At 49.8% G+C, this 18055-nt stretch overlaps 1 protein-coding gene across 1 annotated transcript in view; it reads right to left on the bottom strand.

Moving 5' to 3' along the window:
• LOC129690806 (maestro heat-like repeat family member 5) overlaps positions 1-18055 on the bottom strand; it is a 65219-nt gene that overhangs the window by 14133 nt on the left and 33031 nt on the right. Inside the window, exons 13-20 of the mRNA XM_055626656.1 lie at positions 17364-17499; positions 15396-15491; positions 14207-14311; positions 12955-13090; positions 12528-12700; positions 9622-9771; positions 8874-9028; positions 13-172 (exon numbers count right to left, since the gene is read on the bottom strand). Of these exons, the coding sequence (XP_055482631.1) occupies positions 13-172; positions 8874-9028; positions 9622-9771; positions 12528-12700; positions 12955-13090; positions 14207-14311; positions 15396-15491; positions 17364-17499 (1111 nt within the window). The remainder of the gene's footprint in view (positions 1-12; positions 173-8873; positions 9029-9621; positions 9772-12527; positions 12701-12954; positions 13091-14206; positions 14312-15395; positions 15492-17363; positions 17500-18055) is intronic.

Here is an 18055-nt window from a genome sequence, read left to right as displayed (position 1 = left end):
TCAGAGACTCACAGCCAGTGAACGCATGTAGGGCCTCTCATTGGGACAGGAGATGCCGTTGCCGACACTAGGAGGCAGAGGCCTCTTCTGCAGCCAAGCCAGCAGCACAGTCAGAACCAAGTGGCTCGCAGGCTCTTCAGCTCCCAGGGCCCTCCACAGGCAGAAGGCATGGCTGTGGATAGAGAGAAGTGGTCAAACTGCAGCTCAAGCTTGCTTGGCTTGGCTACTAGGCTCTTGGCCTAGGACCCCAGTGAAGGGTAGGGTGACCCTACTTTGCAGGGAGGTGGACACTGAGGCCTCCAGAGAGTGGCTTGCTCAGATCACAATTCTGTCTGGTATCTGGGCACTGGCCCTGCAGCCATCTGAAGCCCAGGGTAGGGACGGCAGATAAGAGCTATCCTCAGAGGGAACTATGGTATCCTCTGAGCCTTGCCCTAGTGTTCTTTAGGCTTGAGTGTTGGGTGGCAGAGGCTCTAATTTGGCAAGACCAGGAAGGCCATAGTTGAGTGGCCTCACAAATGTCACGGCAGACCTGAGGGGGGCACCCTTAAGGCCCTGTGGAAACCACCAAGGCCTGGTTTACCCTTGCTGGGTGGGCAGGGAAGATCCCAGGGATCTTTTACAGTGTGGTCCTGGGATGGCTGCATCAAGACGCCAGCGTGACAGAGCCCTCCCTGAGTGTAAGAGCCTGGAGGGTGAGACTTCCAGTCTGCTCCCTGGGGCTTCTGTCTCTCCACCTGTACCTTTGTGCTAGGCAGCAGCCTTCGGAGGCCAATTTCAGAAGAGCAAGACATGGCAGCATGGATAAAAATCCTTGATGCCTTAGGAGTGACGGCCTAGTGGCGAACACGGGTATGTTGCATGCTAAGTGCTGAGGGCAAGAACGAAGTGAGGGGTAAAGAAAAGAGGGGAGAAACCTAGGAGCCAATGGGACAAGCATGGATGACGAAGTGATTGCTGACAGCGAGCCAAGGGGGGTATTGTCCCAGCAGTGTGAAGTTGTTGATATGAACCTTTTCAGCTCAGCTGCGGTGGGAAAGATGGACCTAAGCAGGCTTGGGAGGGATGGGAGCGGTGAGCAAAGGAGAAAGGAAACCTAGCTAGAATTCACAAAGCGACAGACCTGAATAGACAGCTCTCAAGAAGGAGAGATACATGTCCAACGAAGAAGCACATGGAAGACAAGGACCCCCGTGGGGACTAGCTCATGTGACTTTACAGCCACTGCATGGCCTCAAGGAGGGAACAGCACAAGCCTTGAAGAAGATGTGGAGAAATTGGAATCTATACGCTCTTGGTGGAGCGGAAAGAAACAAAACCGCTTTGGAAAGTCAGAGCAGTTCTTCAAGGGATTAGATGTGATATTGCCATGCAGCCTTGTACTTTCACTAAATGCACGCACCCCAGAAAGCATAGAACAGATCAAATGAAAGATATGTAGTTGTGCCATGATATCAGTAGGGGGTTAGTTTCAGAGTTTCCCTTGGGAATGAAAATCTATAGATGCTCTAGCCGGGCATGGTGGCCTGTGTCTGCCATTCTAGAACTTAGGAGGCTGATACAGGAACACTGCAAGTGTTCAAGTGTAGCGTGGCATACACACTGAGTTCTAGACCAGTCTAGGCTACAGTGACACCTTATCTCAAAAATCCAATCCGAACCAAAATAAGCCACCCTTTTCCAGGTGTCCTTTAACCCCCAACCCCATTATATGGACTACCTAATATGAGGCAGATTCCATGTAAGCAGTCATTAAGCTGCATTGCTTGGGTGGTAATGAGGAGCCTGTGTGGGGTCAGCGTAGGCATCATGTTTCTGGAGGCATGTTCTGTGACTCCGTGGATATGGGGGCTGCAGGTGTAGAGGGCAGAATTCATGTATGCCAATGTTGACAGCAGATTATTCATGCAGAGTGAAGGTGTAGACCACTTGGATGTCCATCAGCAGGTGAACTGATGAGCAGAATTCAACTCTGACACACAACGATATATATACACACACACGCCAGAGTATACACAGTAGAACACTGCCCGGCCAGAAGGATGAAGCTATGACATGTTTTAGTGTAGAGAAACCTGAAGGGTTCAATACACAGGGGGGAGTCTAAGCATCAACACAGGGCCATATCCATTCACCTGAGGGCTTTGAAGGTTCTCTTCTTGTTGGGAAAAAAGTAAAGACAGCAAAGTCAGTCCCAAACACGTTGACAGTTATAGTACATGCAAATATAGCGTGTACTCCAACCAAAGACAAAGACTGGCTGTGACAAGTCTCATACAATTCTGTGTACAATAGACAGGTCTGGGTGCTGGAGGGATGGCTCCACAGTTAAGAGCTTTTGTCCTTGCAGAGGACCTGAGTTGTGTTCCTAGCACCTACATGCGGCCATTCACAACCACCCTTAACTCTAGCTTCAGTGATGGAATGCCCTCTTCTGGATCCCCAGGCACCTGTGTGTGCATACACACACACACACACACACACACACACACACACACACACACACAAAAGCAAAGTAAAATTTAAAAAGGCAAGTCTGAAACAATGATTTGGAAACTCAAGGCTGCAACACCAACAAAGGGAACTGTTGTGGCTAGACCACGGCTAGACTAGTCTAAGTTCTAGGCAGTGTGGACACTAAAGTTCTGTCCCAGTGTGCATGTGTGTGAGTATAAGTATCTGTGTCTGTGTACATACCATTGAGTGCCAAGGAGGGCCACAAGGAGGTGTCAGATCTCGTGGAGCTGGGGTTATAGGTGGTTGTGAGCCACCCAACACTGGTGCTGGGAGACAAATTGTGGTCCTCCGGAAGAACAGTAAATGTCCATAAGCACCAAGACATCCCTCTAGCTCTTCGAGCCAGGCTTCAGAGCACTCAAGTAAAAGCATCAAAGGCAGAAGAGAAGAAAGACAGCTCTCATACCTGACTCTAAGTGTTTTTATGGAAATGCAAAGGGCCAAGGGTAGAGAAGTCCTCCTTGGAAGGTCAGAGAGGGAGGCTGCTCTGTGTAGGGAGGTCAGTTGCTACAGAGCTGCCACGATTAGGACTCTGCATGTTGGCCTGGGGATGGAGAAGTAGAGCCCTTTGAGGAAAGCTGAGGAGGGAGAGGGCTGGGTTACTGATGCTGGGACCATATCTGCCTCATAGAGGAATCATTCCAGACGGGCTGGAAAGATCAGCTTTGACAGCCAACAAGAGAACCTTACAAGGCAGTGCCAGAGGACAATGTGGACTTTCGTGGCATCTGCTCACGAAAGGATGTGGTAGGGGTGGGGAAGCTGCTGCTTTGTGGGAGAAGATATTCCTAACATCACAGACCAGAAGGGATTATGTCCAGCTTTTAGGAAAGAGTCTTATGTTCCATATTATAACAGGGACAGCTGGTGAAAAGGCAGGCAAGACCTTTGCATAGTCTCCTTGTCAAAGGGCAAGTGGAAGTGGAGGAGGGGCGGTGGCTCAGCTTGCTAAGTAAGTATGAGGACCAGGATTTATCCCCAGAAACCAGAGATACCAGGTGGGTGTAATGATCCATCAATGATTCCCGGCTCCAAAGGCTGAGACAGACGGTCCCCAGAGTAAGCTGCTAATGAGACTAGTGTCAGTGGCTTGACAGAGCGATCCCACTTCAATGAATACAGAGAAAGAACAATTGAAGATGGTCCCTGACTCCAACCTCAGTCACATTTACACTCATCCACACACACGTGCCCATGTACATGGGCACGTACACGCACACACACATCTGTACACACATGCACAAAGGAAAATAAAGGGAACGGGAAGATATTAAGTCAAGTTCAATCATGGACATAACAGTGACCTATAGATGGTCAGCACCCACCAGATCGGCTAAAACTTGGACGATTGACTAAAACTCAGGCGCAGAGTATCAGTGAAGCTGCAGAGCAAGAGGGATGCTCAGAGAATAGCAGTCTGTTTCTGGAGTGTGACTCGGCAAGAACACATTGGGAAATGCCTTGCTTCCTCCATGGGGGAATACAGCATAGCTTTTTGTCTCCATTAACACACACACACACACACACACACACACACACACACACACACACATACACACACACACACAGAAAGAGAGAGAGAGGGAGGGAGAGAGAGGAAATCCAGTCCTCAAGTATGTTAGGACACACACAAGCAAGTTCACAGATGCACTGTGCATCGAGGTCTCTAGCGGGAAATAATGAAATGTTCATCTGCAGTAAAGGGTACCCTTGGCATTCACGACATTAGTGCCACAGAACAACAAAGAAGAGGGAGCTGCCCTGGGACACAGTAAGATTTAAACATGAAGCCAGAGGGAAACAAAGCCAGGCAAAAAGAAAGACGTTGGAAGAGACCAGACAGTACAGTTCTGTTCACACTTTCAGCACACATGGACCACTGGGATGGGTATGTGCTTTTGAGACAGGGTCTTTCTTGTCTCCCTGGCTGGCCTGGAACTTGCTATGTAGATCTGGCCGTCTTTGAACCTGGAGAACTCATGTCTTACCACTTCTAGCAATACCACGACCCCAGGCAAGGTGGCAATTTGTTTTTTCTTTCTGAGACCTTTTTGTACATAGACTCTCCTTAAAGTTGTAATCTTTCTGTCTCAGCCTCTTGAGTGTTTGGATTCTGGGTGTTCACCACCATATCTAGCTAGGACATGTAGTTTTTTGATAGGCGTCTAATAAGTGATCTCTCTATAGACTTATGTGAATGGTTTAGGGAAGAGAAAAAGGAAGCAACAAACAAACAAATCTCTGCTCTGTTAAAAAAAAAGAAAAGAGTGAGGAATCCTTCCTGCTTTGGCACCCTAGGTGGAAGGAGAATGCAGTTCTGGGAATGTGAATCATAAGGCCTATTTTAATGTCCAAATTTCCATCACCAATGCAGCCCCCAAACGACCCAGAAGGGACTTTTATGTTTAAAACCATCACAAATGACCATGCCCAGGTGACCGGTAGGAGCCGATGTAAATCCAGATAAATCTAGCCATGAGACTCCATCGGTGCACATCACACAGGCTCTGTAAATGTTGTCATGGGGACAGTGTTTGAAACTGAGGAAGAAAGACATAAATTTCAGCAGTGAATGGAACTGTAAACTGCTGGGCATCAGGAAAGGTGCTGCTTGCTGAGATCTGCACTTTCCTTGATTCCTTGAAAGACAGCACAGAGCCTGGCAGGAACTGTGTAACTTGGTGGGAGCCGTGCAACTGTGGCCTCTTCACTGGGAGTAAAGAGAGAAAAAAAACTCATCAGCCCTAACAGGGAAGCTCCACCCCCTACCTCAAGGCTCTGTGACAGATAGAGGCAGATAAGAGAAACTTCTGGAAAATGAACACAGGGCAAGGGAGGCTGGGACTAGATCAAAAATCACCTTCAGTAGGATGAATCCACTTGAAGTCTTAAAATACACCAGAGGAGTGAGAACTCTGGTAGGGCAGAACACTGGGCACAGGGGGAGGGAGTTAAACAGTATGCCCTTTTCAAAGGACATTGGGAGAAAAAAGGGGAAAGGGGAGGATGAGGGAGGAGAAGGAAGAAAGAGGGAAGAAAAAGAAAGGAGGAGGAAGGATGAAAGGGAGGAGGACGAAGAGGGGAAGAGACTTGGTGCTGAAAGGGAAAGAGGGAAGAGGAAAGAAGAAAACATTACTGTCAAAGAAGAGGAAAGGAGCCAAAAGAATTAGAGGGTGTGTGGTGCCTCCCCAAAGTGTTCTAGATGGCTTGGCCTTTCCTATACTGACAGAAGATGGAGCCATTGAACTTGAAATTCCAAGAAACACTCCAACAGCTCTAACAGCAGGAACGAAATGAACAGGGAGGTGGTTTGAATAATAATGGCCCCCATAGGCTCATATATTTAAGTGCTTAGTCATCAGGGAGTGGCACTACTTGAGAAGGATTAGGAGGTGTGGCCTTGTTGGAGGAATTGTGTGTCACTAGGGGTGGACTTTGAGGTTTCAAAAGTCCAAGCCAGGCTGAGGGTCAGTCTCTTTCTCTTGACCTATAGGTCAGGATGTAGCTCTCAGGTCCTTCTCCAGCACCAACCCCACTTGCCTGCCACCATACTCCCTGCCATGATGACACTGGACTAACTCTCTGCAACTCTATGCACGACTCCAATGAAATGCTCGCTTTTAGAAGAGTTGTTTTGGTCATGGTGTCTCTTCACAGCAATAGAACATTGGCTAAGGCGATCAGCTCTATAGTTACTGCAAAAACTAGAAGATATGAGCTGGCAAAGTGAAGATACCCTGAGAATGCTAGCACTACAGAGGAATCCTGGACTCACTCGTCCCACAATGAGTGAGTGCTTGGAGAGTGGACCGCTTGAATAAGCTCAAGAAAGGATAGATCTTCAGTAGGACCTGACAGGAACTCACTGAACTCAGGAAAGAAATGGCAGGAATAAAGCACTGACTTCAGTTAGGTTATCCTAGAACTCTAGGGCTGAGAGAGAAGAATGAGTTCAAGGCCAGTCTGGCAAGGCCTGTCTCAAAACAAACAAACAAACAAACAACAAACTTTCAAGCCCGGGAGTTCAAGCTCAGTAGTTCACAGAGGCTGCTTTGGAAGTGAATAGACCAGAGTTCAGATACCCAGAATCCACATGAATGCCAGGTGGGGGTAGCAGCCCATTTTTAATTCCAGTACTTGGTAGGCAGAGGTGGGACACCCAGAGCAAGCTGGACAGACTAGCCATATCAGTGAGCTCTGGTTTCAGCTGTGAGTGCCTGCCTCAGTATAAGGTGGAGAGAAACTGAGGAAGACCCAGGGTCAAGTTCTGGCCTCCACAGATACATATACATCATATACATTTGTGTGTATAACACACATAAAAAATCTTGGGAATGGGAAAAAAATTAAAGGGCGTTCAAGTGAGGTAAGGTTCAAATGAACATTTAATAAGAGTTGTTGGGATTCAGACCCGGGACAAGCGGCTGAGGTGCCCATTTAACCAAAGCAGACCTGACCTCCAGGTTCTCCCAGCATCCCTCAGTCCCTACCTGGGCATGGCTATCATACCCAGCCCTCTACTTTGAACTTTCCAGCCCAAGGGTGAGGCTTCCTTTCCTCCAGAGGCTCTTCACTCTATAAATCAGACATTTGGTTCCCTTCTTTCTCCTCTGTCCCCCTTGCTCTTTCTCCTCTCTCTGCATTTTTTCCTCTTCTCTTTCTCTCTCTGCACGAGTGCTTTCTCTCTCTGCCCCTCCCTCCTTTTCTGTCTCTCTCTGCATGGCGACTTCCCTGGCCCCATTCCTTGGAACCGATGAACTCACCCAAGAGCTGCCCCTAATAAACCTGTAATTATAAACTCTAATTTGGCTCGTATTGGCTCATTTCATCTGTGAAGATAAGCTATCAAGGCATTTAGGGAAGGCAGAAGAGTGATATGAAGAGGACTGTAAATTTAGGGGAAAAGCCAAGAGCATCAGAGGGTGAAGTAGAACTAGAGACTGTGAAGGAGGGGGTGGAAGAGAAACAGCATCGGAACAGAGACAGTGACTTGGGCAGGCTACATTTGAACATAGTCAGGCAAACTTCCCAGAAATAAGAACGAAAAGACTTAATTACATAATCAAAGATGCTCCAGGTACTTGGGAAAACTAGTCTGGAGTACCTCACCTAGTAAGAACTAGATTTCAAAGACATATAAAAAAAAAATATCGTCCAGGCGACATGACCAAGTAACTCACAAGGTAAAACGTGAGCCATCTTTATGGCTCAGCGGGTACAGGCGCTTGCCCACAAGCCTGATGAGTCCTAGCTCCAGGACTCATACGGTGAAGACGAGAAATGACTCCTACACGTTGTCCTCTGACTTCCACAAAATAAAATGTAAACTTTTTTTTTAATCAAGCTGAACTTGATGGATATATTAAACTCCACATTGAACTGATAAAATATACTTTTTTCTTGAAGATCCAGGTGACGTTCACAAAAACAGATAAAAGGATCGGGGAAGTCCTGAGATGTAATAACCTGTATTTGAACCTGAGCACAATGGAAGTAACAAGTTGCTCATACTGAGGTGAGAATTCTCCCTGGAGAAGACTCTAGGCTCTGGGAGAGCTCTTTTACCGGTTTCCAGAGTTCCCAGAGCAGTACAGAGCAAAGTTAGCACCCCAGTCAAGGACCTGGCTTTGTGAGGTGTGACTAATTGGTAGAGCCAGGAGGAGGGTGAGAAGTCAGGCAGGACAGCAGCATGCTGGTCCCACCAAATAGAAGCTTGCTGATCATGGAGAAAGTAAGAGATCCATGCAGAAGTTTGGGTGAGGGGCAGAGGGGAATTCTGGTCTGGAAAGGAGAGATAGTAGTCTATCCTTGAGCAGGTATTACACCAAGAAGTGAGGGGTGACTCAGGCCAGGTGTGGTGGATGACTGATGGGTGGCACAGACGGAGGATGTGGGATCCAGAGGTGGGATCTTAGGGAGGAGTGATCACAAGCAGTGCCGAGAACCCTGCTCTCTCCCTAGGAGTGCGGTGTCATAGGAGAAAACCCAGGCCCACCTGTGAGGGCAGAGGTGGCTGCAGGGGGTCTGTTGGAAGAGTAGGAAGAAGAAAATGAAGAGTAGGGCAAGTAAGAGGGGCTATGCCGACGGATGGTGAGGCTTTGTGGTCGGCTGGCGTCCCACCAGCAGCCCTCTGGAATTAAAGACCACTTAGGATGGGTTTTGGAGGCCAAGGCAGATATTTCATACGGAATGCTGACCGGAGGCACACGAACAGGGTGCTGACTCCCTCCCTACACCAAGCATTCTGGGTTTCCCGTGGCTGTGATGGACAGACAGGAGGGCAGAAGCCGTGACCCTGGCCTAGGGGAGGATGGAAGGTAGGTAATGGGGTCAGTGAGGAGGATGCAGCTAGGTACCTGTCCAGGGGCAAGGAAAAGTCTAGGAAGGCAGCCACCAGCTCTGGGATGTGGTTCCGGGCCAGTACGGTGATGACACGCAGGACACTGGTCTTGGCTTGGGGCATTTTGATGGTACAGAGGTGGTGGTGGATGGCCTGGCCCATTTTACCAACCTGTTTAGGGGTAGTGGAAGGTGTGATGGGGGTCCCCACCCACTCTGCACAGCTGGCCTGAAGCAAAATGGGGCATCTGGAAAAGTTGGCATCTGTTGTCTCCTGTCAGGGGACCCTTCTCATCCCATAGGCTCATTAATCTCTCTGTACTACTCTGTCTGTATCCTGTTACCCCCAGCAGACCGTAAGATATAGAAGTTCTGGTGTGATTTTTTTCTCGGTCACCTCATTTCTCTATGGGCCATAGCTGTGCTTAACTAATGTACATTTACCCCATGACCCACAGTGGTCATCTGGGCTACCAGGGATCCTTTGAGTCACCCCTGTAATTACCTATGCACCCACTTATCCATCTACCCATCTGCCCACCCACTCTCTCACCCACCCACCCATATATCTGCCACCTACTCACCCACCCAACCATCTATCTATCCGACCATCCAACCACCCACCAATCCATCTATACATTAGTGGGATTGTCTGCTGCCTGCAGTGAGATACCATCATGGTCCAGAGAAAGTCCCTAGATGCTGCCTGCTGCCTTGTCCCCAACCAAACCCCTTTCCTCCCTGGGTAGAGCCCCAACCCCTCACAGTCTCCAGGTTGTCCCCATGCTCCTGGATGACAAGAAAAAGCAAATCGGCAGCCGCCTGCACCCAGGAAATGCTGGTAGAGCCCAAGCCATCGATGGCTGTCCAGATGAGGTCGGTCAGTTCTGCCATTGAGAGATGACTCACTATCTCCTGTGAGAGTGAAAAGCCTGTCACCTTCTCACTTCAAGCCCCCGTGGCTGCCCCATTTTACCATCCTCCTTTTTCAGGCTCCTTAAATCTCTGGGGACCCACTCCTCTAGGCTCTCTATGTGGGCCCAGTACACAATCTCTTCCACACCTCCCTACCCTAGCCAATGCCTAGGGACAGGAAGGGAGAGTATGGTGTCCAGTACTGGGCAGGTACAAGGCTCTTTTCCCCAATCAGTGTTGGCTTGTTCTTGGAACTGGTGGTCCTAGAAGCTTTGTCTCATTCCCCTCTTGCTCCCATCTTGGCCCTAGGAGTACTGCCCATGGTCAGGACCTTCTGAGGGTTTTTTTTTTTTAATAATTTTTTTTATTTATTACAATTTATTCACTTTGTATCACAGCTGTAGCCCTCCCTTCAGTCCCTCCCAATCCCTCCCTCCCCCCCCCCCTCCCTCCCTCCCTCCCTCCCTCCCTCCCTCCCCCCCTCCCTCCCTCCCTCCCTCCCTCATCTCCTCCCATCCCCCTCCCCCAGTCCACTGATAGGGGAGGTCCTCCTCCCCTTCCATCTGACCCTAGCCTATCAGGTCTCATCAGGACTGGCTGCATTGTCTTCTTCCTCTGTGGCCTGGTAAGGCTGCTCCCTCCTAAGGGGGAAGTGATCTAAGAGCCAGCCACTGAGGTCATGTCAGAGATAGCCTCTGCTCCCCTTAGAGCCCATTTGGAGACTGAGCTGCCACAAGATACTTTGTGCAAGGGGTCTAGGTTATCTCCATGAATGGTCCTTGATTGGAGTATCAGTCTCAGAAAGGACCCTTGGGCCCAGATGTTTTTGGTTCTGTTGTCCTCCTTGTGGAGCTCCAGACCCTTGCAGGTCTTTCTATCTCCCCCTTCTTTCATAAGATTCCCTGCACTCTGCCCAAAGTTTGGCTATCGGCTTTAATACCCTGCTGGGTACCTTCTGAGGGTATTAATCAAAGAGAATTGAACTTCAGAGCTGTGAAGGATCTTCCAGGCCACCTGGTCTGACCTCTAGCCCTAGAGAGGTACCATGGAACAGGGTGGGAATATGTGGGGTCAGGCTGGTGTGGAACCCAGGACTACAGTCCCATGTAGGGCCTTCTGAGCCCCTAGCTATGCTTGGGGATAGGGGGTGGGGTAGAAAGGACTCTTGAGGAAATAAATACCAGGTGATACATCTAAGTCCTCCTCCCCTAGTGCGCTGGAGAGTAGAGCTGGTCTAGATCAACGTACAGACAGAACCTTCTAGAAAGAATTGGACTATGACCATTCAACATAATAGCCTCGCCACTCCTAGAAGTTTGCATCCATGATAGACTTAAGTTAAACTTCTCATTTGATCTTTGGTAGCCCTATATTTATTTCAGGAGCCCAGTGGCTCTATTTGGCCAGTGGCTTCTTTGATCAGCACAGATGTAGATCGTCCACCCTACAAAGTGTTCAAGTCAGAATGGTGGTGAGATGCTCAGCATCCAGAGTACTACAGACCCAGGAATGGAAAGGAGCCCTGCGATGCTGAGCTTTTAAATGAAGGCCATGAGTGAACGAGAGGTGGTGTGGTGGTTGATTGTGGTGATGGCAAAAATGATGTCGAAGGTGATGGTGATCATGACGGTGTGGGGTGGTGATGATGGTGGTGGTGATGGAGGTAACGGTAATACAATGGCGGTGGTGATGGTGGTGATGAATGGGGTATAGTGACGACAGTGGTGGTGATGATGGTGATAGCGGTGACTGTCGTGGCATTAGGTGGTGGTGGTGATGATGATGTCAATGATGATAAAACTGTAATGTATTTCAATATCTCATGAGATGTCTGTACAAAAACTTGTGACTAGAATTGAGGCCCAGAATACCTCCAGAGCAGGCTGCCTTTCTCCAGGCCCTGGACACTATGCTTCCCAGTGGCTCACCTTTCCCGGGGCACTTGCTGGGCTGGCAGCCATTGGAACCCACCCCTCTTTGTTTTGCCTCTGCCCCAAGCCCAGGTTTTCTGGTGCAAAACCATGGCTAAGTGAGATTTTTCTTCGTTCTAGGCAGGCCCATTGAGGTGCTGTCCTTAGGGGCTCAGAGTTTCGGCACTAAACTTCTAAGGAGCGCCAGCACTTGGACAGCTCGCTGCAGCTGCTGAGGCCTGGAGTTCATGGGTTCAGACCAAGTCTTTCTGGGACACTCACTAGCCATGTACCCGCCTTCCCCACCATATGCCATGGGTGCTTAACTGAAGTCCAGTTCAACCACCAGACCCTACATGGACTCTGTTGAGATGGGGAAGACTAGGGTCTGACAAAGATGGACAAGTTTGTCAACCACGGGGATCATTCTTAGCCAAAGTGCAATCCAACCTGAGCAAGGAAGAGGTCACAGCTCTCAGACTTCCTGAACTCACGGGCCTGATGCTGCTTTAGCAAGGATCATCCAGCTAAGGCCAGTATCTAGCTCATAGCCTCAGGTTGTGGCTTCTGAGGAAGACACAATTCACACCCTGGTGTGAAAGGTGTGGGAGAACTGTAAGTGAGGAAATGGTCTAGAGAAGGTTGGAAAACTTGAGAAAGGGATTTGAGAAAACCTTGAAGGCTCCCCTATAAGGCACATGTGGTCTAATGCGTGTTGCTGTCCCTCCAACCTGCCTGCATCCCCTTCGAAAGCTTAGAAAAGAGCCCATTTATCACCACCCACAGATGTGGCTGTCTGGTCTGGCTTTGCACCCACCCAGCCGGAAAGACTCTAAAGGCTTTGACCTTGATGGCGTGATTGCTGTCCATGTAGAAGATGCTGACGTGGTTGGATGCCATCTTCTGGGGGATCAGAAGAGTGCCCCTCTGGTCTCCACTGCTCCACAGGGAAGCTCCAACTGCATCGGGCAGGAGGAGTTCCTGAGGGGTCTCCTTCTCCACCTTTGGAATGTCTCCTGCTGGTCAGGGCAGGCAGGGGTGTGGGGAGGGGAGAGTTGGCAGGGGTTTTTGGGACAGGGCAGGAGTCTAGCCGGGTATTTGTAACTGGCATCAGGCCTGTGTATATTTGGGCCTGGGAGTTACATTAGTAGCTGAGGTCAAGGCTGGGCTAAGGGTGGGCTTGGGGAAAGGTGGAGGTCAGGGGTGCTGGTGGGAGTTCACCCAGGCTGAGGTGGGGAGGGACCAGGTGTGTGGTGCTGCTGAGAAAACTCGCCTTTCTGGTGCAACAGGAGCTGGTAGAGATGGCCCACGGCTTCTACACTGAAGCACTGGATGGTCCTGTCAGAGTCCAGGCACAGGATTCCCAGCATGGCCACCAGCTGCCCGATCCTTCTGAAGTTCTCCGTGGTCTATGTGGAGAGAATGGCACTGGTGGTGAGCCTACCTACACTAGCTCACTGGCTACTCCTGCTTCCCAGAACGGCATCCACCAGCGGGTCTCTTGAATTGTGTGGTAGGGTTGGGGTTAGATAAAATATAAGGACTTGACTCTAAAACTTGGTCATCAAAAGGAAAGAATGAGGTAGTATAATATATTATATGATATAATATATAATAATATTATAATACACACACATATATGTATAAATAAACAACAACAACAAAAACCCCCAAACCTCAAAACAGTTGCAGAAAACTCCCAGGTAAATAGAGTGTTGAGGTCTTAGGACAGGATCCAACCACGAACTTGTAGGACACTATCTAAATTCTTATTCTGATCTCAGCTCTAAAGCCCATAAAAATATTTCCAGAATAAGTAGCCACTCTGAACCACAGTCACATTAAAAAAAAAAAAATTACCAAAGGGCGGTGGTGGTGTACATGCCTTTAATCCCAGTACTTGGGAGACAGAGGCAGGCAGATCTCTGAGGCCAGCCTGGTCTACAGAGTAAGTTCCAGGATAGATAAAGCCACAGAGAGAAACCCTGTCTAAGATTTATCTTTCTTTTATGTGTATGTGTATATATTTTGTGTATACATGTATATTTGTATGCCATGTGCATGTCTGGTGCTGGACTGCCCGATCCCATGAAACTAGAGTTACAGATGCTGGGAACTGAATCCAGTCCTTTGCAAGAACAGCCAGTGACTGCTGTTCTGACTGCTGAGCCTTTTCTCCAGACCCCATAGTCACGTCTGATCACGCGATTCATCTTCATTATGGAGGTTTTTTTTCCCCCTCAATCCCAGAAAATTAAATTTAAAAGGTTATTTACTCTATTAAAAATAAAAGAACAATACAAAATGAATAAAGTGTAATTAATAATAATAATAAAAAATTAAAAAAAATAAAAGAACAAAAAAACCAAGGCATATTATTTAGACTCCCCTGCCATGGAGCTCAGTCAAGGGGTTCAGGGTCCACCCTGGCCTGGAGGCAGGGACACAGGTGTTCTGAGCGGGAGCTCCCCTCGCCCCCCCCCCCCCCCCGTGAGAAGCTGGGGAGGCGAGAAGCTGGAGCTTACACTTAGGCAGCGTTTATAGTTCAGGAATTTGAAGAGGTTGGTGCATCTGTGCAGAGCCCGTTGCCGTTCGTGGGTCTTCTCTGACGTCAGCCAGATGTACAGGTGCTGCAGGGTGGATTTGGTCACGTGTTTTCCCTGACACCCAGAAATGGCCATCCCTGCCCACCCCGCAGCAAGGCTCCTTGTCTTTCATCACTTTCAGGTGCAGCTTTTCCTGTCCCCTCGTCAGTCTCTGTCCTTAGAGCCACCCTTCAGGTTTGCTTACTTCCTGTGCAGCAGACACGTTTCCTTTCCCATAAGCTCTCAGCCTGCTCTGTGCCAAAATGGCCCTTTCTAGAACCTTTTTGCCACGCACACCGGCAGGGATGCAGCCGCCTCTGGTAGAGGCTGGTCACTGCTCTTTAGATGACCACATAGCTGAGGGATGGTGTGGTGAGCTGAGCTAGACACAGGGCACTTGGAGGTAGAGTGGCCCAGTGAATGGGGGGCGAAACCATTGTGACTTCGACTGGTAGAAACCAGTGCCACCTGGGCACATTCCTAGAGCGGTATGCTACCTTGTCGCTTGGGGGGTTCCGTTGACTGTGTTCTCCCTTCTGACATCTACCTGTGCACCCCAATGCTTGGAGCTCCTGCCTCCCTTGGCTTCTTGATGAGGCCCTGGTCCTGCTGGGGTGAACCTTACCACATAACCTTTTACCCTCCATGTTCCAGAGGGCAGAGTAACCTCTACTCTGACCTGTTGCCATCACTCCTGTCTCTTCCTGGCCCCAGGCTACTCTTGTGGTCCTTTCTTCCCAGGGATGGCTATGGTTTTCATTGAGGGATCTTTAGTGACCCTCCATTGGTCCTGACCTCTGGCCTGGATGGATCTGACATGTTCTTTGGGCCTAGGCCCTACTCCCAGGTCTTTACTATCTGCTGAGTGGTCTCTCTCCCATGGACACCTAGTGGGCTGATGAGGAGGTTTGTGGGATCGGGCATATAGGTGTTAGGGGAAGCTACTTCCTTAGCAGATTCCTTTCTGGCCAGGCTGGCTATTGCTTCCCTGTCTCCTCCAGATGCCCCAAACCTCTAGACAGGGGAAGCCTCCTGGCCAGGCCTTGTTTTCTGTGGAGCATCCTCTTTGGGACTCTCGGGCCACAGCTGGGCATCCATGGCCTGTCCCCCAGCTGCCAGAAGCCCTCACCGCCAGCAGGAAGTACAGCTCATCGGCTGTGGGGTTCTGCACCATGAAGGACTGCAGCATTTGGTCCATCGCCTCCATGGTCTGGGTGTACAGGCCCTGCAGGAGAGAGGAGCTCGGTCAGATCCCGTGGGCACAAGGCCCGAGACTTCTGCAGTGTCCAGTGGCTCCCACAACCGACAGAGCTCATCACTGTATTCGAAAAGGGGCTTCCCACACAGGTGCGGATTTCGTCCAGAAGGCCTTGGGAAACCACCAACAGGTGTAGCAAGGTTCAGTTCCAGAGGGGCTGTCTCCACAGACATGTAGACATGTGACCAGGGCGGTCTTGCCCCAGGACCCTCAGGGCAAAAGGGATGTAATTACTGAAATTATTTTTCTGCATTTTTTTTATTCATCTCAGAGGTCTCAGCAAATTTTAATTTCTTTTTAAAAAAGATTTATTTATTTATTATTTATACAGTGTTCTGCCTGCATGTGTGCCTGCAGGGACAGAAGAGGACATCGGATCTTACTATAGATGGTGATGAGCCACCATGTGGTTGCTGAGAATTGAACTCAGGACCTTTGGAAGAACAACCAGTGCTCTTAACCTCTGAGCCATCTCTCCAGCCTACAACGTTTAATTTCATTATTTATTTAGCATGTGTATACCTGTGCACAAGCATGCATCCTGGAGCATGTGTGTGGAAATCAGAGGACAGCTTTCAGAAATTTGTTCTTATTATGGATCTGGGATCAAACTCGGAGCTTGAGTGTCAAGTGCTTTTATACAATAGCCATCTCACTGGTCCTCTTAAAAGTTTTTAGAATGGGCCCGGATACACACCTTTCCCTGGTCCCATGGAGGATCTAGCTTATGGGATTTCTGGGAATCATATAAGGATCTTCAACATTGTGCGGTCTGGCATGTTCAGGGAAGGGGGAGTCACAGAAATGCCCAGCCAGACTCTCAAGAGGCCGTTAGGAGCTCTGGCCAGAGCTATCTGGTGTTATCTGGTGACCTGAAGAGATGGCTTCATTTCTTAGGCCAGTGTACCTCCACAGGGGTGACAGGCAGCCGGTGCCATGTGACAGGACAGGCGATATAAGGAGTAGTATCAAGCAGGAGCCTGGACAGATGTCACTGGCTCCCAGTGTGGACACCCAGTCCTAGGCTGCATTTTCTGTGGGGTCGAGGAGTCTTCTCGTCACCAGGTGCTTTGTAAGATGTGGTAGACACTATTTCCTCTGTCACCACCTGTCCCACAGAGCTCATCTGTCCAGATCTAGTCTGGGCATAGCTTTATGGATGTATAACACAAGTGGGGCCTCGGGTAGGATTCAGATCTTGGGATCCTCACTGTCAACTTTATTCTTCTTAGCTGTGTACCCCTTGTCTCCAGGTCATGGTGGGAAGGTGGGAAGGGCCCACAGGCGGCCTGGTGCCTGTAGAGCTCTCTTCAAAGCTGTCCTGCCCTTTGCCACTGACAGGCAGGGCCAGAACCATGCCTGGAAATCTCATGCGCCCTCTCGTGGTAGCCATGAGACATGGCAGGCACTTTTTTTCTCCAGGGCCTGCTAGTATTGAACAGGGTGGACCAGGGGAAACCTGTAAAGCAGCGTCCCAGGTAGGCAGATGTGGTAAAATGGAGCCCACCCTCCCTAAGTCACCTTAGTGTGACGTGGCCATTTCCTGCGACATTAGGGAACTCATCCCTTTGAGAGAGCATCCCCAGTCTTCTGCGGATTCCTTGGGTTGCCATGCGCTCGGGGCGAGGGAAACACAGTGGTGACCCTGCCTATTTTACACGGGATGGATCAGCAAGGAGCCTGTGCACACCATTAGTAATCATGGCCCAAATGATGTCCAGGTAGAAAATGGAGACCCAGAGCCTTTAGGCAACTAGCTGGGGCCAGCCCATGCACCCCCATCCTGCCACACCCAGCAGGCCGAGCCTGCTGTCCCCTGGGCTTAAGTGTAGGCTGCACCTGGATGTTGGGTGGTTCCAGGAAGAGGCAGGTGTGCTTCTCCAGGACATCCATCAGTGGCAGGGTAAAGACACTGCGGAAGCAGGAGGAGAGGAGCTGGAATTTCCTGTCCATATCCATGGGTGGCCTCAGCGCACTGTTGGGAGGGTAAAGGATCCTGAGGGCCTGGGGCTGCGAGGGCAGTGGTCAAGGGCTCAGAAAGCCCCGTGCATCTGTTTCCGACCATGCAGACTTTACAGCCCTTTGCTTCTTACTGGGGTTAATGCACACATCAGCCTCCCCAGTCTCCTGCTGGTCTCTCAGCTCAAGCACGTGCTAGCTAAGGGCTTCCGAAGGTGCCGTTCCTGCAGCCAACCACCTGCAGGGTTCACTGACTCATCCATGAAAGGCTTTGCCTTCACAGTCCCATTTCAGCCAACCTAAGTCAGCCTCAGGCCATGCCCCGGACTCTAGCAGAGCACCAGGCTTAGAGGAGCATTCGGTGAATCAATACTTAACCAGTTGTCAATCAGCTTCCTTGACCCAGTGCTTGAGGCTGCTATGCTTCTCTTCCCCACGAAGATGTTACATCCCGCCCTGTCTCACTTCCTGCTCCAGTCTCTTTCAGCACCATTCCTAGCCTTATGTAGTGTATACATCCCATCTCTAGGAGTACAGGGGTGTTCCCTGCTGGCCTCCAGCTGTGTCCCCAG

Source organism: Psammomys obesus, unplaced genomic scaffold (genome assembly GCF_907164565.1).
Source record: "Psammomys obesus unplaced genomic scaffold, mPsaObe1.curated_primary_1811, whole genome shotgun sequence".
NCBI classification, from domain to species: Eukaryota; Metazoa; Chordata; class Mammalia; order Rodentia; family Muridae; genus Psammomys; species Psammomys obesus.
Note: the sequence above shows the minus strand (reverse complement) of the source record. Positions and strands in the feature narration are given on the sequence as shown.